The 25,032-nt window shown below is 42.5% G+C and overlaps 1 protein-coding gene across 2 annotated transcripts in view; it reads right to left on the reverse strand.

The window, feature by feature from the left end:
* The window catches only part of SULF2 (sulfatase 2), a 130,425-nt gene that overhangs the window by 22,584 nt on the left and 82,809 nt on the right, over window positions 1-25,032 (reverse strand). For both annotated transcript variants that reach the window (XM_056867449.1, XM_056867450.1), the window contains exon 10: window positions 10,284-10,491. In XM_056867449.1, the coding sequence (XP_056723427.1) occupies window positions 10,284-10,491 (208 nt within the window). The remainder of the gene's footprint in view (window positions 1-10,283; window positions 10,492-25,032) is intronic.

Consider the following 25,032-nt stretch of genomic DNA (forward strand, 5'->3'; position numbering starts at 1 on the left):
TATTTCAAAGAACAGATTGGGTAAGTGGAACACTGGAGAGGTTTGTGGTTTTTTTTTTAGAGGGGAGGGGCTGTGGCTCAGTGGTAGAGCCTCTGCTTGGCATGCAGAAGGTCCCAGGTTCAATCCCTGGCATCTCCAGTTAAAGGGACTAGGCAAGTAGGTGATGTGAAAGACCCCTGCCTGAGACCCTGGAGAGCCGCTGCCGGTATGAGCAGACAATACTAACTTTGATGGACCAAGGGTCTGATTCAATATAAGGCAGCTTCATGTGTTGATGTGTTACTAATATAATTTTCAACTTTCAGTCTGTATTCAGACATTGCAATAAAACGTGGTTTGTTTAACCCATGGTTTGCGCACAAACTCATAAATCTACACAAGTCATAAATCCAGGAACTCTAAACAGATTTACTCAGAAGTAAGTCCTACATTATTCTACAAGGCTTAATCCCAGAAAAGGGCCTTGATGATTAAAGCCAAACTGTGTTTTGTGAATTTTACCACAACTCACAATTATTACAACTCTGGTTTACAAACTAGTTACAAACCTTTTATTCGAAATCCAGGTTTGGCACCATCCTTTACCAAACCCTGGTTTGTTGGAAGTGCCTGTATTCATACATCACAAAGAACCAGAATTTGATTAAATCCTGGTGTATAAACCACCTTATAAACTGTGCAGCCTACCTAGATTAGCTGGCAGGACAAAACTTTTAGTAGAAATCCACTCTGAGCAGATTAACTTTGACACACACACAAAACTTTAACCTGTGATAAATTTGAAGTAATATCTGATGCTTTGTGTTGTGTGCCGAAAATACATGGCAACACCTGAAACAATTACAAAATCACAATCAAATGAGGTAATGTTTTCTAATAAATGTATAACTCATCACTCCTACCTGATTATTAGTTGACAACGGCCAAACCCACGTATACCTGAGATCATGAGGTGCTCGCGGTTACCTCACGAATAGACGGTCTAGAATAACTCCTCTAGAGCTACTTTACCTAGGATTTCCCTAAAGCATATGTTTTTTTCCTATATGTAGCAAGAGTCCAAGGTTGCAATCCTGTACACATGGTCTTGTGAGTAGGCCCCTCCACGGCACTTACTTAAACAACCATAGGTTTGGGATGTAAGGCTGTGAAGATACAATTTCTGAAGAGCAAGAGGATGAATGTACAAATGTCACGGGAAAGGGGAAATGCTGATCATTCCTATCCTGATGCTAATAGCTGGTTCTCCTTACAAGTCAATGGCTTGGATACATGAGTGGATTTAGAGCAGTTCCACTTACATGAGATCTTGTGCAACACCTTGAGCTTCCCTCCCTCTAACTAATAGTGCTCAGAAATTAATTGCACAATGTCCTGTGCAAGAGAAAATGTACATGGGGACACAGTAAGTTTGACTTAGAGGAAGAAGTTACTGCAATCTTTTTCTTATGTTTTCGTTTGTGCAACAGCTCTAGCAGAAGGGGACATTTTGCACTAGATCCAACCCAGTGACAGGACTGGACCATCAGGCAGTATGTGCTCCAGTCAATTTCACTAGGAAGGGACACCTAGGAAAGAAGGGGAAAGTTTTTCTTTAATCCTGTAGATGCCCGAACTCATTCTTTCACATACTTCAATAATTTTTAGAAACATTAAACAGTTTTTTAAATCTACCCAGGGCTTTCAACAACTATCACCTTTCCTTTCAATACTCTTGTGCCAAAGCCTTACCAAAAACAACCAAAACAACAGGAATTCTTCAGGGTGCTCTGGCAGCAGGAAGAACTATGCTGCAACTCTGAAAACCCAGGCATAACTAAGTATTAAAATGTTAATGAATATGCTAGGCTTGGTCAATGAATAAAGAAAGGTGGGAGCCCGCAAGGAATTGTGGGACAGGGACAACTTAGAAATCCAGCCCCCGCCCCCGATTCTCTCTGAGGTTTGTACACGCTGCTCTCTCCCTTTTCCTGCTCTCAACATCCCATTCCTTCAGAAGCATATTTGGTCCTCATCAGGCCATTTTAAAATGTTTTTTCCTTTTCATTTGGTTAATTTCCAAAGTCAAGAACCTTCTCCACATTTGGGGAGTCCCCCGAGCATATAGAGGTCTCTACTTTGTGTTGGATCCAATGATTTGTCAGCAGAAGTTGCTGAGCATCATAGATCTTTTATGCGTGCCATTCCCCCAGCATCTTCTCTGACCCCTGAAAAGTTTGTTCCTGGGCTCGCAGGATCAATGTGGACTAATAGCTATGCAGTGGGGAGAGGTCTGGGGATGAAATATGCCTCCTCCGTCAGCATAGTGCCACTGGCTGAAGAGGGAAGAGAGGTCATTTTGCCCCCTTCTCCCTCCCCTCTGCAGCCTTCCAACCCATGTGTCTATGCGAGTCCCTCAATCCTGGGAAATAAATTTTCCTAGGGTCAGAAAGGATTACTGGGGGATGGGAGTTTAGGAATTTTCACAGGGTGTCAGTCAGTTTATTACTGGAAGTAGTGATGATAACATGGTGAAACAACTGACAGAGTTCCTCAAATATATCCAAAAACATGTGCTAACATTTCACCGAAATATAAGAACTTAAGTGCCATCTTCCTGCCTTCCCATAACCTACCCTTCACCTTTCTTCAGACTTCTTGAATTAGAAAGTGTAAGAGATTTTAGGTTTCCAGCTCTTACTGATAAGGATCTGTTGATTTGTTTTAAACTTTGATCACAATCCAGCTGGTTAAGCAAAGCTGCTCAACTCGTTGTTTAAATAAATCCAGACTAAGAGGAGATAAAGTGCTTAGCTACACTGTTGAAATCTTGCTAGCACTTAAATTTGGATGGGCTGTGCCCTATGATTATTATAAAATCACAACCGTCTCTGGAGAATGACCAGTCATAGTCAGTGGATGTCTGCAGTGGTCCCCAAAGTGTCTATGCACACTTGCTGCAGTACCACTGGCTGCACTGATGGAAGCTAGTATTATTGTAACCCAAGTATTGTATTCCAAGTATTATTGTGCTGCTGAAACCCCAGAAAACAGGGGGAAATGAGTAATATAGACTCTACTATCCCTCACTCTCTGAAAATGTATAATATATGGATTAACGGGGTTGATGCGCAACCTGTATTCTTGACAAGAGGCCACGGTTAGGACAGAATATGGAGAAACAGAATGGTTTCCAATTGGCAAAGTTGTTAGACAAGGATGTATTTTATCTCCCTACCTCTTCAATCTGTATGCAGAACATATCATTAAAAAGCTGGATTAGATTTAGAGGAAGGTGGAGTGAAAATTGGGGGCAGGAACATTAACAATTTGAGATATGCCGATGATACTACATTACTGGCAGAAAATAGGGAAGACTTGAAACGACTACTGCTGAAAGTTAAAAAAGAAAGTGCCAAAGAAGGACTGCAGCTGAACATCAAGAAGACAAAAGTAATGACTACAAGAGAATTACACAACTTTAAGGTTGTCAGTGAGGAAATTGAAATTGTTGAAGACTTTCTATTCCTTGGTTCCATCATCAACCAAAAGGGAAACTGTAGCCAAGAAATCAGAAGGAGATTGAGACTGGGAACGGCAGCCATGAAGGAGCTAGAAAAGATTCTTAAGTGTAAGGATGTGTCAACCAAGATCAGGTTAATTCATACCATTGTATTCCCTGTTACTATGTATGGATGTGAGAGCTGGACAATGAAGAAAGCTGATAGGAAGAAAGTAGATTCCTTTGAAATGTGGTGTTGGAGGAGAGTGTTACAGATACCCTGGACCGCCAACAAAACAAATCAGTGTTTTAGATCAAATCAAGCCTGAACTGACCCTAGAGGCTAAAATGACTAAACTGAGGCTGTCGTACTTTGGACACATTATGAGAAGACAAGAGTCACTGGAAAAGACAATCATGCTAGGAAAAGTTGAAGGCAGCAGGAAAAGAGGAAGACCCAATAAGAGATGGATTGACTCTATGAAGCCACAGCCCTCCGTTTGCAAGGCTGTCAAAGATAGGACATTTTGGAGGACGTTGATTCATAGGGTCGCCATAAGTCAGAAGCGACTTGACAGCACTTAACACACACACACACACACAACGGGGTTGCCATTCAACCAGATTTCCCCTGGCATAACTGGGTTCCCCCCTCTTTCAGCTTGGTTGCCAAGTAAGAAGTTTTTTTCCTTATAATGAAGGGAATAAAGTAAATAGAGACTCTAGTTCTTAAATGTTTAAATTCATTTATTGTTTCTCCCACGATTGGAAGGACTTGAATGACTTTGGGTTAGGGTCCCTTCTGGCCAACCCAAGCCTTTTCCTTTACACCAGAAAGCCTTAACTGGCTCAAGTCCAATATATCTCCCTTCTGCCCATGTTAAAAAAATCTCCCCTTCATTCTTGGTATCTTTTTTTTTTAATGCCCAGCTTCATCCATGCTATTAGGTGCCTTTAATTTGAAAAGAGCTGTAAAATTGAAAGTAGTTCTAACTGTATTCTGCTTCTCCACCTCTAGTGCCCTCTCAGAAGATTACTTTGGGTGCAATCCTCTTTTCCTGGCATAATTACATTTCACTTTCCTCCCATGGTCTGCTGGAACAAGTTTGGTTCTGCTTCGCGTTTTAATTACTTTCCAAGTAACTAGTTCCCATTCACACTAGCGTCTTTCCACACTCTGTTGGATAGCCAAATAATCCTTTGCTGTGAATAGTAGAATAGAGACAACACCAATTCTTGTGAGGATATTTTAGCCTGATTTTTTCATCATGGAACTGAACTACTTGAAATATAGTCCTAGAAACTCTTGCTGGGCCAGTTTGGGTAATAAGATGCTCGTATGAATTAATTTTCAATTACAAAACGTTTATCAAAACCATCTGATTTCCTTCTAAGTAGATGCTTTCTTCTCTCCTCCCAAGAGTTTCTCAAGGCCACTTTCAAGCATTGTATCAAAGAACTACCACAAGTTAATCACAGGTTTTCTAAAACACTTGAAAGAAAGGCACACATGTGCCATATCTTTTCTGTATCTCCATGCGTGAAATCCCATGGAAAAATACCTGGCTGAAAGCATTAGCCAATTGGGGGTCTTGAGAGCATATTTGTTGAATATTTTTGAAGATCTTTCAGCAAAACTGAAGAACTATCATTGACAGCGCATTCCTGAGATTCGGCATGCGTGGACGGTGGGGAGGAGGCGCTGCCGCGCTGCCTCCTAAAGCCATTCCCTGCACGCCGTGGGGAAAAAAAAGCCCTTTAAAGGCCTTTTTTTTGGTGAAACAGGGCCTTTTCACCCCATCAAGAAAAGCGAGGCTGCGCCTGCTAAAAAACAAGCGCAGCCTCACTCATTTCCATGCCGGCGTTCACGGGGCAAAAGGGGACAGGAAGCTGCCTAACACCTAGGAATGCCTTCTGGGATGCCGGAATGCCTCCTGGGATGCCAGTGCGGGATTTTACACTGGTGGGATGCCATCAGAAGGCCCTGTCGGTGTCCCAGGGTGGTGCTGCCTTGGCAGCGCCTGGACCTTCCCCCCAGCGTTGGGGCCACTAACGCCAGCGAAAGTTGCCCAGACGCCGGCGCAGGGGGCCCGAACGCCAGTGCAGAGCCTTCCTGGCCTCCTAAGGGCTTTTGCCCTTCAGGCTCAGGAATGCACTGTGATTGTGTGCTTTTTTTTACTGCGTGTGAAAAACGGTAGTATACCATATTATTTAAATAACAGGATGACACAATGAAAAAGGCTTTGATGTAACTGGAAGAGCTCAGCAGAACAGGACTAAAATGGGTCTTGCGCCTGCTAAACTGAGTGCTATGGAAAAACAGCAATGAGAGCTTTTCAGAGATGGAAACTTTTCAGTTAATGCTGTCAGTAGGAGGATGGATATGAAACAAGGGCAGAAAGTTACGAGCTGCACTCACAGATCTTTGCAAATATATGCCTCTTGGATAGTTAGTTCCCTGCGTCAGATTCATCAGTGACTTCTGCTGATGGAAGAGATTTCCATTAGCGGAACGGAACTTTCTCACCCACCCAATTCTGCTGCAGCCAGAAATGTTCCCCAAAATGCTGTTCCCTGGAACAGCCTGAAGGGGGAATCAGTGAAAATCCTCCTCCTCTATCAGTGGAAGTCTTCCACTGGATGTGTCACTGGCGACCGAGATCAAGTTAATTCATGCCATCATATTCCCTGTTACTATATATGGGTGTGAAAGCTGGGCAATGAAGAAAGCAGATTCATTTGAAATATGGTGTTGGAGGAGAGTGTTACGGATACCGTGGACAGCCAAAAAGACAAAAAAAGTGGGTTCTAGTTCAATCAAGCTTGAACTCTCCCTAGAACTTAAAATGACTAAACCGAGGCTGTCATACTTTGGTCACATTACGAGAAGACAAGAGGCACTGGAAAAGCCAATAATGCTACGGAAAGTTGAAAGCAGCAGGAAAGAAGGAAGACCCAGCAAGAGAAGGATTGATGCAAGGAAGCCATAGTTTGCAAGACCTGAGCAAGGCTGTTAATGGTGAGAGGGGAATTTTTGGAGGACATTAATTCATAGGGTCAGCATAGGTTGGAAGCAACTTGATGGCACTTAACACACACACATCACTAGATCCAACCTCCTGAGATTAATATTTTCTTGGGGGGTGGAGGAGGAAGAGGAGGAGCACTGACATTCGCTGAACAGACATGTTGGTGAGGCGATACCTCTTTCAGACATAGCAATGTAGTACTCTAATGGCCAGTAGTGGGGTATAGCAAGGATCAACTGTACTTTGCGTTTTTCATTCCGCCACAACATCATTCATCAATAAACCTCCATTCTTCTGAACTGATGCTTGCAGGCTCCTTGTCTGTAAGCTCAGCTTGTCAGAGGCTCTGTATGGATCTAAGAAGCCTTAACCCTTAAGAGTCTTGGGCGGGAAACTTTAACCCTAGATAAATAGATATCAATATGTCTACAGATTCCTACAAAAAAAACCTTACCAACTTTTAGTATCTATTTATTTCAACTTTGGTGCTCATTGTTACTGGGACACGGCGACCAACTTTCCTGCTTGTCAAAGAGCATGTTAATTTCAAATAGGCTTTGATAATTCCATTCCCTCTGGCAATTTCAATTAAGTCATAGCCAACTTGACAGGCGGGGTTTCTATATCAATAGAGAAAGTGCATATACTGGCAGCATTCTTTTGGAGGATGCCATACTACACAGGAGGGGGAATTTTCTAACAAGAAAAAAATAGAGTTGTCTAAATCCTTCATCCCATGGATTCAATTTGATCCTGGTGCTTCTACTCAATGCCTACTCCAGCTGTGGGAGCAGATGTTCAAAAGAAACTCCAGAAATCTAGCATAGAAATATGATACTTTCTCTCATAAGCTTTCTTACCTCCTAGGAATACGTATTTAAACTTCTGTCCAAGCAAGCATACACAATGGTCTGCCTTATAATATATCTATCTATCTATCTATCTATCTATCTATCTATCTATCTATCTATCTATCTATCTATCTATCTATCTATCTATCTATATCTATATCTATGCATGCTGATTTTCTCTACCACTTAAGGGATAGTCAAACCAGCTTACAATCACCTTCCCCTCCCCTCCCTACAACAGACACTCTGTGAGGTAGGTGAGGCTGAGAGAGTGTGACTAGCCCAAGGTCACCCGGCTGGCTTCATGTGTAGGAGTAGGGAAACCAACCCAATTCACCAGCTTAGCCTCCGCCGCTCACATGGAGGAGTGGGGAATCAAACCCGGTTCTCCAGATCTGACCGCTCCAAACCACTGCTCTTAACCACTACACCATGCTGGCTCTCAAGATCAAGTGCAAGTAGCAGAGGACATGCAAGGACAACCTCTGTAGCAACTGGAGAAAAGTGTAAGGGGAACAATGTCGCAGTACCCAAGGCATTGTTTCCAAATATCACTGTTCCCGATCTAACATTTGATCGAACAACTGAATTTCCAAGTCGCCTTCCACCATGAATACTGTTGGGGCATGGCTGTAGGTAAAACCAAGCCATAAATCCCAGGAGAAATCACATAAAGAGCAATCCTAAGCAGGTCTACTCAGAAGTAAAGCACACAAGAAAATGTAAACACATGGCACCATCAGCATTCATGCACTAATGTTATGGACCGGGAAGGAATGTTGAGAAAACAGGTACACTTCCTCCTCCCCCAGAATACTCATTTTACAAAAAGAGTTCAAAAAAGCAAACTCAATTCTCCACTATGCTGGGAGCTCAAAGATCATGAAAGCAAATACCGAAAGCAGTTCTTTCCCCCATGACAAAATATTAGGGTCTGAGTGCAAGGAACACACAATATTTTAGAAGCAAAAATATGCTAACTATGAAGGAAGACATCTGGCTCTCACACTCCTGAATTAAATGCTGTGCATTTAGTGCATTAAAAAAAAAAAAAGATTTCCTGGAAAGGTCCTCAGGTCTCTGGCATCTTAAAACAGAGATAATTGCCCATTTAACAGGGATGTTATGGGGATTAGAACAGGTGCTAATAAATTCTTTGCTGAGTGCCTGATAAATGCTTAGTCTCTAAACGGGTGTCATGGTTCCCCCTCTTAAATATCAGGTTTACCTGCCAAATTAGTGTCTTCCAGTGCTCCATAGTTACTAGCAAATTTGCCTTAACCCCATGCTCACGTTTCCAATGCTCCTTCCCTTCAAGAACAAGTTAATTGAACTTCAAACTCAAGCATTATTTGAAGATTATCTGTTGTGCCACAAATTTTAAGCGGCAAGAGCTTCTCATGCAATTTCACCTGAAAACCAATAATTTTATTCACCTAAAAATTAGCTTAGTAGTTACTAATCAGCTTGCATGGCAAATATAAAGGGAGAAAATCAATTTAAACTCTGTTTGAAGCTTGTGCCAGGTCATTACCGAGAAAGCCTAATCTGCTAAATAATTAAGGCTCTGCATTTGTGGAACAAGTCGAAAAGAAACTTTACAGCTGAATAATAATTCTGAGCTGCTGTTTGGCTCTTTTAATCTATAATTAGACCATGTACTTCAAATATAGATATTAACTTGACTCCAGTTTTAAAAGCAGAGCCTGTGGAATGGACGATGTGGAAAAGAGCCCGGCCTCTGCCAAGGACAGCCAATCTGCTTTGAAGGCAGGCTTGGTGAAAAATCAACCTTGGCACCTTTGGCTGAACCTGTTCGGAAAACACAAGAGGCAAGTGGCTTTGGGAACAGAAAGTATACACATCCTTTCTGGGGGAGGGGCCGTGGCTCAGTGGTAGAGCATCTGCTTGGCATGCAGAAGGTCCCAGGTTCAATCCCCAGCATCTCTAGTTAAAGGGACTAGGCAAGTAGGTGATGTGAACGACCCCTGCCTGAGACCCTGGAGAGCCGCTGCCAGTCTGAGTAGACCATACTGACTTCGATGGACTAAGGGTCTGATTCAGTATAAGGCAGCTTCAAGTGTTTATGTGTGTTGTTAAGCATGAACAAGTGCTGCAACATCCTGAGAAACGCTCAAAACAACCCAGGGCATTTTGAACTGCCTCTAAACTGCTGTTTACTGAATCAGACCATTGGTCCTTTAAGCAGAGGCTGGACAAACACTTGTCAGGGATACTCTAGGCTGATCCTGCATTGAGCAGGGGGTTGGATGAGATGGCCTGTATAGCCTTTTCCAACTCTATGATTCTACCCTTCTACCTTGGTTACTGAATACTCTGACTGGCAGCATCTCACCAAGATGTCAAGCAGGGAAAAGCCTTCCTCAAAAGCTGCACCAGAGATCCTTTTATATGAAATGCAGGGATTTAACCTGGAGTCCTCCCTAGAACAGTGAGTGTCGTCACTTAGTATGCCTGTAATGCACCATCTAGCCATCTATTATTTCAGGGTTGATCATGCCTTTTGGAAAAGATCCTCACCGGGCCATGTGCAGCCCGCCTGATGGACTTCCTGCGTATCAGTGCTTGTGGGAAATGGGTCAGGTGGTTTTCTTGTCTTCTTCCAGACTTGTCTCCTGCAGTTCTGTTGCAAACTAGGGCATGGAACCCGATGCAGTCGGGCTGGGTTCGGTCTAATTAATCCTGAGTTTTGCTTGCAGCAAACAAAACAAAAAACAGCAAACTCTACCAACCATAGATCTAGTGAATGCTTTGGAAGCCATCCCACACTCCTTCGCCTTTAATTAAAGCCATCTAGAGTCGAAAATGATGTACTAAAGTTGAGTCAGGTTAATATCAACCTTTGAAGAGCGAAGCCTAATTGCGCCCAGTTTCTCTGGAGTGTGCAAAAGCCTTACTTACTCTTCTTGGAGAAGAGCTTCTTCCGTCTCCCGATGGGGCTCAGCTTGTATTCATTCTCCTCGCAGTTGCAGTCCTCACTGATCTGGCTGTAGTATTTGGGCATGAGATTGGTCAGACCTTTGCTGCTGCCTGGAGCTGTGAGGCTGGCCATCCCTTTGCATTTGTGCAGCTTCAGCTTCCCGCTGGAGTCTTCCACACACTGCCATTTCTGAAATCCAAAATCCCAAAATGACATTGTAATATATTCAGGAGGGTAGCCGTGCTGACCAGCAGTAGAAGAGCGAGATTTGAGTCCAGCAGCACCTTAGAGACCAACAAGATTTTCGGGGTATAAGCTTTCCAGAGTCAAAGTATATCTGATGAAGGGACCTTTGACTCTCGACCGCTTATGCCCCTGAAAATCTTGTTGGTCTCTAAAGTGCTACTGGACTCGAATCTCACTCTTCTATTGTAATATATGATGATGATATGTGCTTGATATTAAGATTTGGTTGGTAGATGAATGTGTGTTGAAATGGCAACCCTTCTACGACTACTACCTGTGTGATAAGTTGTTGTTTATTTGTTGTTTATTTGTTACAGCCAATGGCCAGCATAAAATTACAAACTGAGTGATAAGTAAATAATGTAAAAAACTAACAAACTAATGACTTATTACAAGAAAATGCTCAGCGAGATTTAAGAGGTTAGAAAGTTTACGATAAATGATAGAAGTTATGGTTTTTAGTTCTTCTCAAGCTTAATTCATGTTGAGGCTGGGAGGACGAAACAGGTTCCAGTGAGTACCAAGATCTTTTAATGTACAGGATGAATGTCAAAAGTTATGGTAACAGTATTTCTTTAAGTATAGATCAGTGGTTCCCAACCTTTTTTTGACCAGGGACCACTAGGACTTTTTTGTTCGGTGCAGGGACCCCAAGGTTCAAAATAAAAATTCAGAGAATTTGAAAATAAACTTTAATCATAACTGTTAGTTAAACATTAAACTTAGAATAATATTTGAATATATATATTTTATAATAGAGAACTTTTAATTGAAAATATTAATTTATTATGGGTTTATAACTTTGTTTCGCGGACCTTAATTTAGTTCTCGCGGACCCCTAGGGGTCCACGGACCCCTGTTTGGGAACCAGTGGTATAGATCATGCTGAGGATTGGATGATGAATTATGCTTTACTTTTCTCCCCCTCCCCTTTTTTCTCTTTCTGTATCCCCTTATATAAAAATATATTTTTTTTAAAAAAAAATTTGGTTGGTGTCTGACACTGGCATAGATGCTATCACTATGCTCAGCAAAGTTTGAAGCAATCCACCAGCTTAAGGTACCTTCTTGCAATTTGTGACCCCCTCCCTTTAGAAAAAAAGATGGGTGGCTAGGTCCGAGGTGTTTCTGGACCCTTCTTCCCATGGAGATCCTCCTGATATTTTAGGCTGCTGTTTTTATTACTAAGGCTATTGTTAAGAATGTCATTAGTAGAACAATGTTCTGTTGTTGTTGTTTATAAAAAGCATGTTTGTCTGTGGCAGCAAAATAAAAAACTGGGGTCCTGTGATGGCCTTAAAGACTGACAAAATTTATTCCCTGACCACAGCCAATGTACAACAGCCTGAGAAACTTCAAAACATCTTCTGTGGATACTGCCCTTGGGAAGTGAGACAATTTTGGCAGTTCCGGTGAGGTCTGTCCCAACATCTATCTTGCATTATCATTGGTAGGTGTAAGAAGCATACGTTCTCCTGCTTGACACCTAAAAGGTGGCAAAGCGATAGAAAGATGGAAACAGGGATATATGGAAGAAGAATATCATAGTGAATGGAGGCTAAAGAGTTGTGCAAAATGCATGTAAACAAAGGTACAACTATATATACATCTGTCATATATAGAGTTTAATATCCAATCTATTGGCAGAGTTCAGATTTGAGCAAATATACGGCAGATAAAGGTAACACACACCCCAATCCTATGCACGTTCCTGCAAAAGTTTCAAGATCAATGGGAATTATTTCCAGGTGAAGGTTGCACCCACACACTGTTGGATATTATGATATCGTTGTGCTACAGCAATCTAGTCCGCACAGGAAAATCATGTTGCAAACTAGTGTTATAGCACAACAATCATGAACTATCTAGCAACACCTAATCCAGCCTAATTGTGAAACAACTTTGATTTTTTTTAAAAATGAACCCTTTCAAACATAGATGTTGGCCATTAGAAAAGTATTTTGTACTATTTCCCTCTAAATTGCCAGAACAAGATAAGCACTGTGAATCTGAGAAGGGGATGGTATGATACGGCAACTTAAACACTACCAAGTGGAGCTGGGGAACATTTGGTGACGAAAAGAGAAAGGTGCGGCTATGTCAGCTCCTATTCTTACTTTGAAGGAGAATTGGGGGTGGGGGGTGGGGAGCAAGGATTCACTTAACTAAGATTGCAGTAAAAACTCATTCATTTTCCATTTTCCAATAACTTAAATATTAACAGGTGTCTGTTGCTGTTCCACGTTATTTTACTTTAAAAAAAACCCAATCTCTTACACTGAAAGCCTATACAGAGCCATTGCAGTCTGACCACTGAAATCAATAGGTTTAGACCAGTGGTTCCCAACCTTTTTTTGACCAGGGACCACTAGGACTTTTTTGTTCGGTGCAGGGACCCCAAGGTTCAAAATAAAAATTCAGAGAATTTGAAAATAAACTTTAATCATAACTGTTAGTTAAACATTAAACTTAGAATAATATTTGAATATATAGTTTTATAATAGAGAACTTTTAATTGAAAATATTAATTTATTATGGGTTTATAACTTTGTTTCGCGGACCTTAATTTAGTTCTTGCGGACCCCTGGGGGTCCAGGGACCCGCGGTTGGGAACCAGTGGTTTAGACTGAAGTAACCTTGCACAGCCCTGACCGGGATGGCCCAGGCTAGCCTGATCTTGTCAGATCTCAGAAGCTAAGCAGGGTCAGCCCTGGTTAGTATTGGATGGGAGACCACCAAGGAATACCAGGGTTGCTGTGCAGAGGAAGGCCCTGGCAAACCACCTCTGTTAGTCTCTTGCCATGAAAACCCCAAAAGGGGTTGCCATAAGTCGGCTGTGACTTGAAGGCACTTTACACACACACAACTTTGCACAGGTCTGTATTGACAATCCCTGGTTATTCTGCATTATGAATTTCTAGATTTATGCCTCTGCATCATTGTGAAGTTTCCAGATTTTTTGTTCTCATGATTTCCTGAAGAATCTTATTGCTATGGCAATAAGTTGCAGTAAGAATCAATTGCTATTGCTCTGAGGTGAAGTGAGCCCGTGCACACGCAACTGTTCTCTCTTTTAACATTTTTACGCGCCACCCTTCATACAAGGAACTAAGATTACCCTATTTTATATTCACAACAATTCTGTAAAGATGGTTATATTGACTACATGTGAATGGCCAATGAGAAGGGATTTGAACTCAGGTCTCCTTGGGCAAAGTCCCATACTCTAACTACTGGGTTGTATCCAGCACAAGGATCACGGATTCTTTCCCCTCACCCTGCAGTCCCCTTCTGATTCTGGGACACTTCATGTCTGGGACCAACATTTCTTTATGCAGAAAATTCATATGCTATCTCTCCAGAGACTTGAATTAGCCAAGTCAGTGGGCTACAGCAAGGAGGGGGAAGGGAAAGAGATTACTCCCTTTTATGTCAGCAGAGCTTCTCTGATGGAAGAGGCATAGGGTTGCCAGCCCCTCCTCCATGGCCACCAGCGAGGAATGGGGGCTAGGTTTGCCAGATCCAGATTAGGAAACTCCTGGAGATTTGGGGATGGAGCCTGGGGAAGACATAGGGTTGCCAACCTCCAGGTACTAGCTGGAGATCTCCTGCTATTACAAATTATCTCCATCTGATAGAGATCAGTTCACCTGGAGAAAATGGCCGCTTTGGCAATTGGACTCTATGGCACTGAAGCCCCTCCCCTCCCCAAACCCCTCTCCTCAGGCTCTGCCCCAAAAACCTCCTGCCAGAGGTGAAGAGGGACCTGGCAACCCTAGGAAGACAGGGACCTCAGTTGGGTACAATGTCATAGAGTCCACCCTCCAAAGAATCTGTTTTCTACAGGGGAACTGATCTCTGCTGTCTGGAGGGGAACTTTAATTCTGGGGGATCCCCAGGTTCCTCCTCCTCCTTCTCACTGCAATTTCCTGGCCCGTATGGCTATTTCTTCATAGGTTTTTCCCTATTCTTTTTTTTTTTTTTTTAATCTGGGGATAATTTAACAGAATGCCAGTGCAGGATCAGGAGCTGAACAATCGGAGCATTAAGTCTGCGGGCAGGGGAGGGGAAGGTAGGATTATTAGGTGTACAGAGTCCCTGACTCCTCAATTACTACAGAGGTATGTGCCTCCAGTCTGGAAACACAGTTGGGTATTTTCAATTTAAAAATTTACCTGACTGCCCCCGCCCTTTTGATCTTTACCATAATACTTATTAATTGAATTAATAATACAAAATCATTCTGCTCATTAACAATGGTTCCTAGCAGAAACTTTGAATGTTGCCTGGAGTTTAAGATGAGGTAAAAATACAGGCTCTGGCTTGCTTTTTGATTTATTTTTTTAAAAAAACACAACAGTGTTAGTGATGATGATGCGAATAGATGGTGAACGAGTGACTGAAGACACTTTTGCTTCACTGTGAATTGGGATTAGAGGTGAGTTCTGGATCTGGAAAGGCTGACGGCGGCTGTTTTTTGGGTGAGGCCTATTCCCCTTTTTTCCTTCCAGACTAACAACAAGTAGGGGTTGTCCATTCTCGGTCAAAACGGCTTTGGGACGGAGTTATTGCTCTTTCCCTCAGCACAGCAGCCTAGATTTCCTGCAGCTGTAATTAATCTTTAAAGAACACTGGGGAGATCCAATCACAGATACTCCAGCAGCTCATCTGGTTTGGTTCGGTATAAAAACCAAAGGCTTTCATTAGATCTTTGCTAATAAAAATGATGCTCCTACCACTCCTTAGCTTTAGATAAGGTTGCCAGCCTCCAGGTGATGGCTGGAGATGTCCTGCAATTACAACTGATTTCCAGGCGACAGAGATCAGTTCTCCTGGAGAAAATGGCCATAGGTGTACTCTATGGCATTATACCCCACCAAGGTCCCTCCCCTCCTCAAACCCCACCCTCCTCAGGCTCCACCCCCAAAATCTCCAGGTATTTCTCAACTTGAGGTTGGCACCCTAGCTTTAGACTTACTTAACTTTAGCCATACAAGTGATCTCTTCTAGATTGGACAATTCAAATGCTGAAAAGAATTGATAGATTCTTAAACTCCCCACCAACTATGAGGATACGTGGAAAATAAGTACTGATTTCAGTGCCAGAGAACATGTGTGATTTGTTTTCCCCAGCTTTAGTTTGGAATATTTCTGTTAACGTATGCCGTCCTCTTCTAAATCTGTGACACGAGATTTAGTCCCAGTTAATTGCTTCTAAAAGTACTTCATTCATTCGTTCGTTTGTTCGTTCATTCATTCATTCATACCCCACCTTATTTCCTTAGACTCAAAGGAGGCTGACAGCACAACACAAGTTGCAAGGACGCAAAATTTAAGTGTCTATTAGTGAAACAAATACAACACACATATTAAAAACACGCAGATTGAACACATAAAGCTGTTTTTTACTGAACCAGACCCTTGGCTCCATCAAAGTCAGTACTGTCTGCTCAGACCGGCAGCGGCTCTCCAGGGTCTCAGGCAGGGGCCTTTCACATCACCTACCTGCCTAGACCCTTTAAATGGAGATGCCAGGGATTGATCCCGTGACCTTCTGTATGCCAAACAGATGCTCTACCACTGAGCCACAGCCAAATCTGGTAAAAAAGTTCACCCTCCTCCAAATGCCCTCTGAAACACAACAGGCTTGCACACCTTCCTAAAGGAAGCCAAGGAAGGCCCCTTCCACACCCATTCTGGTAGGCCATTTCTGAACATTCCTCCTACCACAGAGAAAGTCCCATGGCTTAGGGAGCTTAACAATTATTGTTGTACCATGGTATAAGAAAATTACAAACCTAGTACACATACTGTAGCAGCTAGGACTGCATAACTTAAGGAGAAAGCCACGCATCAGGTCTTAACAAGGGCAAAGAAAAGAAAACAAGTCATGGCTCATAAATTGCAATATGTCAATCAGTTGATTCCACTGATTAATCAGTCCATGCTTTCAGCCCTGGTAAATAAGATTCTTTTTAGCGTAAGTTAGATTCAAATAAATGCAGACAAGGAGTCATTCAAACTAATATCCCAAACGGCTAGTAATAATTTGTTTCTAAATCCAGAACAGTTAATTTGCATGCCGAAACCCTCTCTGGAATTCTACACTAATGCAATCACTCCTCTTTCAAATCTAAATCTTTCTTTCTTTCTTGAGTAATGTGCCCCTGGTATCAGAAGTGCATTTATAGGTGCATTTCAATAAAACAGGCTCCTTTAAAGAAACCAGCAGAGCAGAATAATAACATACCCACTGGAAAAGTCCAGGAAACTGACGACAGTTGTAGCTAGTGCTAATACCTCCCCTCCCAATTAAAATGTTCCTGGGATAATACTAATATAAATTTCTGACACATGTGATCTCAAAGAAATTCAATCTAAATCCCAAATAGCAATTTGTTTTTATCCTAGTAATGGCTGCAAGAATTATTGATGCACAAAGGGAAAATATAACATCTCTGGCTAAGTTTGGACAAAAATTTAACATACTGATACATGGGCACACATGACTTCAACATGACCAAAATTTAATTATAACAATATGAATTGCAAGTTATGCTTGATTGCTAGTTATGTTTAAACACTTCAGTCATTTGAATGTTATGCATATTATAAAAAAACTTGTAATCCTCCTTGGGTCCCAGTGAGAAAGGTGAACTATGATGATCATGATGACAACGATGATAAACAGCTTAAAATGCCTTTCACTAGAAGATACTAGATTGGATCCTGATGATAATTTCTGCTCATTCAAGGGAGGACCTCCGATTCACCTCTCATGTTGAGCATGGGGATCCCTTGTCCCCAAGCGGGCAGCACATTGGAGTTATCACTGGGTTGCAGCAGGAGGGGGAGTAGGGAAGTTCCATTCCACAAACAAGTGCCTTCCATTTGTAGAAGTTATTTTTGGGTCTCAACCAACTGAATTTTGGTTATAATTTAATATTGCCTATTAGACCTCTTCTGGGAGGGTATAGCCCGATCTCGTCAGAATTCGGAAGCTAAGCAGGGTCAGCCCTGGTTAGTATTTGGATGGGAGATCATCAAGGAATACCAGGGTTGCTATGCAGAGGACGGCACTGAAAAACCACCTCTGTTAGTCTTTGGCCTTGACAACCCCATAAGGGGTTGCCACAAGTCAGCTGTGACTTGACAGCACTTCACACACACACACATTAGACCTTTTATTTAAGTGTGAGTGTTCAGCTTATGCTAATATTTATTCAACATGTTTTAATACGTTACCAATTTCACAGCATGGTAGGAAGAAGGAGCCCTGACTTGGATGGCCCAGGCTGGCCTGATCTCATCAGATCTCAGAAGCTAAGCAGGGATGGGAGACCACCAAGGCATACCAGGGTCGCTATGCAGAGGCAGGCAATGGCAAACTACCTCTGTTAGTCTCTTGCCTTGAAAACCCTCCTGGGCTGGCATAAATTGGCTGCAACTTGACGGCACTTTACACCCACAAGAAGAAGCAGGGTCCTGTCTGCCCCCCCCCCCCAGTTATGCTCACGAGCAACTGTATCATCTCGCTTCCTCTCCAAATACCCTCAATTTAGCCCTCCCTGCCAGCCACGGGCCAGATCTGTATTTGAATGGAGAAGGCTTGACCTCATAACAAACCTCTGCTGCCACACCAAGTAGTTTTGCATTATTGCCCTTCAGAGCTTTCCTGCAACAACAGCAATTACAGATGTTAACTCGAACTCATTATATAGGGCTCCAATCAGGGATAAACAGCTCTGACCTTCCTGGAAGGATTTTTCTATTACTAGAGGCAATTCGCTGGTTTCAGTTTTAATCTGAGAATACTGCTGTTGGATTAAAGGGCAGAGAAGCTTAACCAGTTCAGTTCCTGCAGATTTGGATACAACAACCATCAAATCACTTCACTGTTCTAATTTTGTTTATCAGAAAGATTAACCCACAACTTGAATTTACACTCATCTGAAAGGTGCAACTCTAGCTATTAATAGTTAAGTGGTAGAAATGCTTTCTTCCTTAGTGGATTTAGAGCAGTCAACATAATTATTTGCAATAAAATCCCTTTGGCATTAGAAAAATATTGGACATTTCAGACATTTAAATAGCAAAATTAAAAAGAGAATGAATGGTGTGTGTTTTTAATTATACTTATGCAACAGGTCCCATGTTTCTCCAAAGAAAGGTAAATTTTCATCTCTTCAAGGCAGCTTGCTTCATTGTCTCTAAAAACATGAGGATAGTTTCTCTTCCCCCAGACATTTCCCCCACAAAACAGGGCATGTCCAGTTTCTTAGGGTCAAACGACATATAACTTTGGAGTCCACTTGGTTACTGTAAGCCGCAGTATGGAGTAGCCCCCATTCAAACACACTGCTCTGGAAACTAGACCGCAGAGAAAGATTTGACTTTCCTCATTTACAGCTGTGGCCCTGATCCATACTGGGTACTCCTGTAGCTACTTTTTAGGGCCCAATAATATGTCTTGAGTGCCAATCATGATATTCCAATGTCATGTGGAAAGGCCCTTATTATTTTCTCAGTGGGGTTAGATGGGCCTAGATCTTAAGAGACAAAATATAGGATTCACATGAAGCTGCCTTACTGACTCAGATCCTTGGTCCATCAAAGTCAGTATTGTCTACTCAGACCGGCAGCAGCTCTCCAGGGTCTCAGGCAGTCTTTTGCATCACCTACTTGCCTAGCTACTTTTAACTGGAGGTGCAGGGGATTGAACCTGGGACCTTCTGCATGCCAAGCAGTTGCTCCACCACTGAGCCAAAGCCCCTCCCCAGTTCTGCATTTGCATCTGTCACATAACCCCTCCCTCACCTCTTTGTCCCCCTCCACCTCAGTCATTACTCCCTTACCCCAGCTCTGAGACCTGGTTTCCAAAGGGGGAATTGTTGCAGGGATGTACTATAGGCAAAGGGTTGGGAATCCCCTTCCTGCTCACTCACCACTTCCCTAAAACGCCTTCCCGTTTTTGCTTTGCACATTGGAGGAAACTAGTGCTTGGGAAACCCCATCACTAAAATCTAATTCCAGCCATTATTTTCAAAAATCTCAGAGTGGGCTCAGACACAAAAAATGCTGCAGTGTGTTTTATGATGCAACCCTCAGCAGAGTTACACCCTAAGTCCACTGAAGTTAGTGATGAACCAGTTGAATGAATCACACAAAGAGAGACAGTGCATGGAAAAGCATAGTCGTTTTAGCCTCCTTTATTCCCTGTTTCAGCCAGGATTGAGCCAGGATTGAACACACGTTCGGCGAAAACGCATGCATTCAATCCTGGCTGAAACACGGAATAAAGGAGGCTAAAGCGACCATGCGTTTTTGCCCAGTGACTCACAACTACCTCCTTGAACAAATGCAGAGAATGGTCTTTCCCAGCACTTCCTCCCTAAGATCCTTTCACTGGAGGTGGCGGGAATTGAACCTGAATCCTTCTCCAGGAAGGAATGAAAATAAAAACTCAAAAGTCACTATGTTCTTAACAAGGTGAAAACTTATCAGATCCATAAGATAGTCAATGGTTGCGGGACTGAAGTGTATCCTATCTGAGCCACAGCCCCTCCACTGACCCACACAACACATGAGCTGTCTCCACTGTCCCACACAGCAAAACCAGTGATCATGTTGCTACCAGCAGAAAATAATTTAGAGTAACTGAGAAACAACTTCCAGACAACACCATATCAACAAGAGAGAACAGCAAAACCTCCAAAGTGCTGTGAATAATTTATTAGAGAATAAGGGTGGGGGAGAGAATAGACTTAAAATGTACTCAACATATCTGAGTAATCCACTTCTCTTCAAGGGCAATTTTCTGCTCTTGAAAAATGTGTCTTCTTCAGACATCTCAGGATATTCTTAACTCCTTAAAAAAACAATATCAGCGTCTGATGGGAAAATATGGCTTCTGCCTGAATCCACACTTAGCTGAATACTGAGAAAAGCAGATAGTGAGAAGCCAAGAATTTGCAAAGGCACTATGGGATCGAGAGACAGCTGAGGTTCAAATCAGGGCTACAGGAGCCGTCAGAGATATATGAGAAAGGTACTCTAGGAATAAATGAAAAACCCAAAAACATACTACCTTTGGCATCAGGTATTTAACCAGATGCTTTGATATGATGAATGTTGTGTGTGGGATTCATGAACTAAACACTACTGATGGTAATCAGCCATTTATTCCTCAAGACTATAGTCCAAGAGATTCCCTAAATGCTTACTAAAGGTATGCACTGTCATAATCAATAAGTCTTCTCTCTCTTTCAATTTATTTATGAGACAGGCTGCAATTACACAGGTGTGATCTCTGAGGGTTATCTTACCATCAGACTGCTGTTCTCCCCCCTCCGCCCGCAGAGCTCCAAAAAAACTCTTGGAAATTTATGGCAATTAAGCAATAGTCTCCCTTTGTCCAACAGACCTCAGGACAGCAAGAAGGAGAAAAGGACACATGAACACATGAAGCTGCCTTATACTGAATCAGACCATTGGTCCATCACTAAGACTGGCAGCAGCTCTCTAGAGACTTAGGTAGGTCACACATATCACCTGCTACCTGATCTTTTAACTGGAGATGCCAGAGATTGAACTTGGGACCTTCTGCATGCCAAGCAGATGCACTACCCCTGAGCCACAGCCCCTCTCCACTTACACAGAGGTGATGTAAATTCATTCCACTGGAAAATATTATCAGTCACATTGCTTATATATAGAGACGGATCTACTGTGAAACTAATGAAGCTTAAGCTTCAAGGCCCCTAATCCCAGAGGGGGCCCCTGAAGCAACTTTTTTTTTAATGAGTGAATTTCTCAACAAAATCGATGGGGTTTTTAAGCGATAGAATCATAAGAACATAAGTAAGAACATAAGAAAAGCCATGCTGGATCAGACCAAGGCCCATCAAGTCCAGCAGTCTGTTCACACAGTGGCCAACCAGGTGCCTCTAGGAAGCCCCCAAACAAGACGAGTGCAGCAGCACCATCCTGCCTGTGTTCCAAAGCACCTGATATAATAGGCATGCTCCTCTGATACTAGAGAGAATAGGTATGCAGCATGACCAGTATTCATTCTAACTAATAGCCATGAATAGCCCTCTCCTCCATGAACATGTCCACTCCCCCTCTTAAAGCCCTCCAAGCTGGCAGCCATCACCACATCCTGGGGCAGGGAGTTCCACAATTTAACTACGTGTTGTGTGAAAAAAATACTTCCTTTTATCTGTTTTGAATCTCTCATAAGCCAATGGGTTGAAGTACTTAATACTGACCTTAGAATATGCTCTAATACCCATTTCACATGGCCTCAAAATGTCCCTGTAATTGATCAAATATCAAAATTTTCTCGGGGGCTTGCAGCACCCGAACCCCCCCGCTGTATGGGCTCTCTGAGCTCACCAGAATCTATTCATAGTCTACATTTTGGCAGCTGGGCCCTTAAATCCTTTGTTGGTGCATGGCTTAATAGTTCTATAGTTTTATTTCATCACTGTATGGCCCGTTTTCAAGGACTCCCCCCCCCCCGTTCTCCACCATTTGGGCCTCATGGGCGCCTCGCAAGGGCAACAAGGCTGTTTGGACCTTGTTGGATGTTGCCCTGTTGTTGCTGGTTGTGAAGGGCCCCCCATAACAGTTCAAGCTTCAGGGCCCCAAAAATCTAGGTCCGCCACTGCTTATATATGTGCCAAATGGGGCCAGAGTACTTGAAGGACCGCCTGCTTCTGTACTGTCCAGCCCATCAGTTAAGATCTGTCTCACAAGCCCTGTTCTCTGTGCCTCCACGGGGGGCAATGAGAGACAGGGCTTTTTCAGTAGTGGTACCTCCCTTGTAGAAGACCCTGACCCTTGAGACACACCTGGCACCTTCCTTGTAGAAGGTCCTGGCCCTTGGGGCGCACCTGGCACCTTTCTTTTAAGCATCAGACCAAAACATTTCTGTTCATCCAAGCTTTTAAATAAGGGGTTGATTAAAAAAACACATTTTAGTATTCTGGAAATTGTTATTTTAAGCAGTCAGTGGTTTGTTGTTGTGGTCTATGTTTTTATGCTGGGCTGGGTTTTCAATGGTGGGTTTTAATTAATCATATTTTAATGTTTTGTTTTCATTATTATTGCTTTGTAAGCCACCTTGGAGGAAGGAGGGTGGCATGGCATAGCTTGATCGCATCAGAGCTCAGATGCAGAACAGGGTTAGTACTGAAGGGATGCCACCAAGGCAGACTCTGCAGAGGATGTCTTAGGCAAACTACCTCTGCTTCTAATTTGCCTTGAAAGCCTCTTGCTGGGGTCATCATAAATTGGTTGCGACTTGATGGCCCTTTACACACACACACACACAAGCCACCTTGTGCAAGTTCCTGGAAAGGCGGCATTGAATTTTTCTCAATAAATAAGAGATACTTAAGACAGACTAGACATGCCATGTGTCTTACACTGTGAGACAATTGTGCTCAGGTACATAAAATATTTTTGATACCCTTGGGATGCAAGAGCTGCAATAAGAAAGCTGTTTTGGAAAAGTATTTTTCTTAGTTATTACAGGGCCTCATTCAAGATTTAAACCACTCAGTTTAGAATGCAAAACAAGTTCCCTTCCAATAGCCTGCCAGAAGACTGGACGGAGCACACAAACAAATCTGTATAAACTTTGCAAATTTCTTAAACAGAGTCCTTGTACAACTGTTATGATGATACCCTAGAGCTTCTCAGAACACTCCACAAGAGGAGAGTTGTTACTTTAATTGGCTCTTAAAAAGCTTGCTAACATAGGTCAGTGGATAGAAGTGGTTCGCTTTCTCCAAGATCCTACAGAAAGTGCCAAAGAGCACTGAAAGCAATGACATTATGAGAGACAGTTCAGCAGTGATCTTAATACATATATTTTCACATGTGAATGAAGAACACGTTCATTTTAGATCCTTGAATGACACCTTTTTGCACTGATATCATGGTTGTGTTACAATAACTTCGCAATCTAGGATCTAACATTAGCATCAGTGATAATGATAAATGGCAAATAACCAACCAAAATAAATATTATTCAGTACTACAATTTCTAAATTGCCTAAAATATGACAGGCACCAAGTTCCTCATTCACCTTATACTACAAGCATTCTTCATTCATACAAGGCCTATCCAGATGACCGGGAACATAGAGGCCAAACATTAATTCAAGAGTATCCAAAGCTCTAGTTTGCTACAAGATGACACATCATACCAGGAAACTAGACATGCTAATTTCTAATGTTTCCAAAGGTCTAGGTGTCAGAGGCTCCTCTTTAAAATGAGCCATAGGAAGCATAGTTCCTTTATTCTCTGAAGCCCGTATAAGATTTTAGCTTACTCTTGGATCAAATTCAAAGGGGTGGAGTTCTATCTATAACATTCTGTAGGGTTTAGAACTTGGTAACCTTGGCTATCACCTCTCCTACTATACATCTCCACACTGATTAAGATAATCTGACACATTTTTCCTATTACTGCGACAAAACTTCTGAAGTTGGTTTGGGGGCATGGTTTTGGAAATGAAGGGAAAAGGAGAAAGCAAAGACAGGACTGTGGAAATCCTAAATCTGGGGAGGGGGAGGGGGAGGGGGAGGGAGAGAGGGAGAGAGGGAGAGAGGGAGAGAGAAAACTGTCTTAAGATGCCCAATACAGCTTTGCCTCTACAACTAAGCAGCCATCTTCCCCATGCTGGAATTCCGCATGTGTTTCTCTGAGTTCATTGGAGGAAGGAAAGAGTAACAACTGTCTTTGAATTCCTTGCTTTTCATTTTTTCTACTCTTTGTAGCTTTAGAGGTGATCAAGAGGATCCTGTCTGTCATCTGATCTATGGGGCACGTCGGCAACATGATTAGGAAATACTCTTTCTTGAGCCCCTGGGGAGCCACTTCCAAGGGATGCTGAAGCCGCACACTGCTGGGTATATTTTCCTCCTGTCTCTCCCCCCACCACTTTAAGCTTAGTTGATTTTGGTGTTAACATGTCAAGGGAAATATACATGCAACTTTGGATCACATGTAGCTGCAGGTCTGGAAAAGACAATACTGGGCTTGACTGACCAATGGCCTGAACCAGTACAATGCACTTTTACATGTCCATATGCATGTATAATAAAGAAACTGCACAGTGGTGCATCTTTCTGGCACTGAACAAGGTAACCAAGTAATGTGCGTCTTTAAAGAGCCATGGTGCACATTAAAAAAAAGAAATGCACACACACACTCACTCAGACAGAGTAATAATAGTTCAGCTATATATAGATGAAAGTGGTGTTGGCTCTCAGACACACACGTTCTTTCAGCTGCCTCATTTCTTGTACAGACAGAGCAACAGGTATTGAAGATTAGCTAAATGCATGGTGGCGTAGGATCTCTTTGTGGAATTAGAACTGGCTCTAATCAACTTGATTGTTACAGGTTCTCTTGATGTATTTGTTGGTCAAATGTATACCGTACTAAAGTGCTGTAATTACACTAAACCA

This window comes from Euleptes europaea, chromosome 2, assembly GCF_029931775.1.
Source record: "Euleptes europaea isolate rEulEur1 chromosome 2, rEulEur1.hap1, whole genome shotgun sequence".
Taxonomy (NCBI): domain Eukaryota; kingdom Metazoa; phylum Chordata; class Lepidosauria; order Squamata; family Sphaerodactylidae; genus Euleptes; species Euleptes europaea.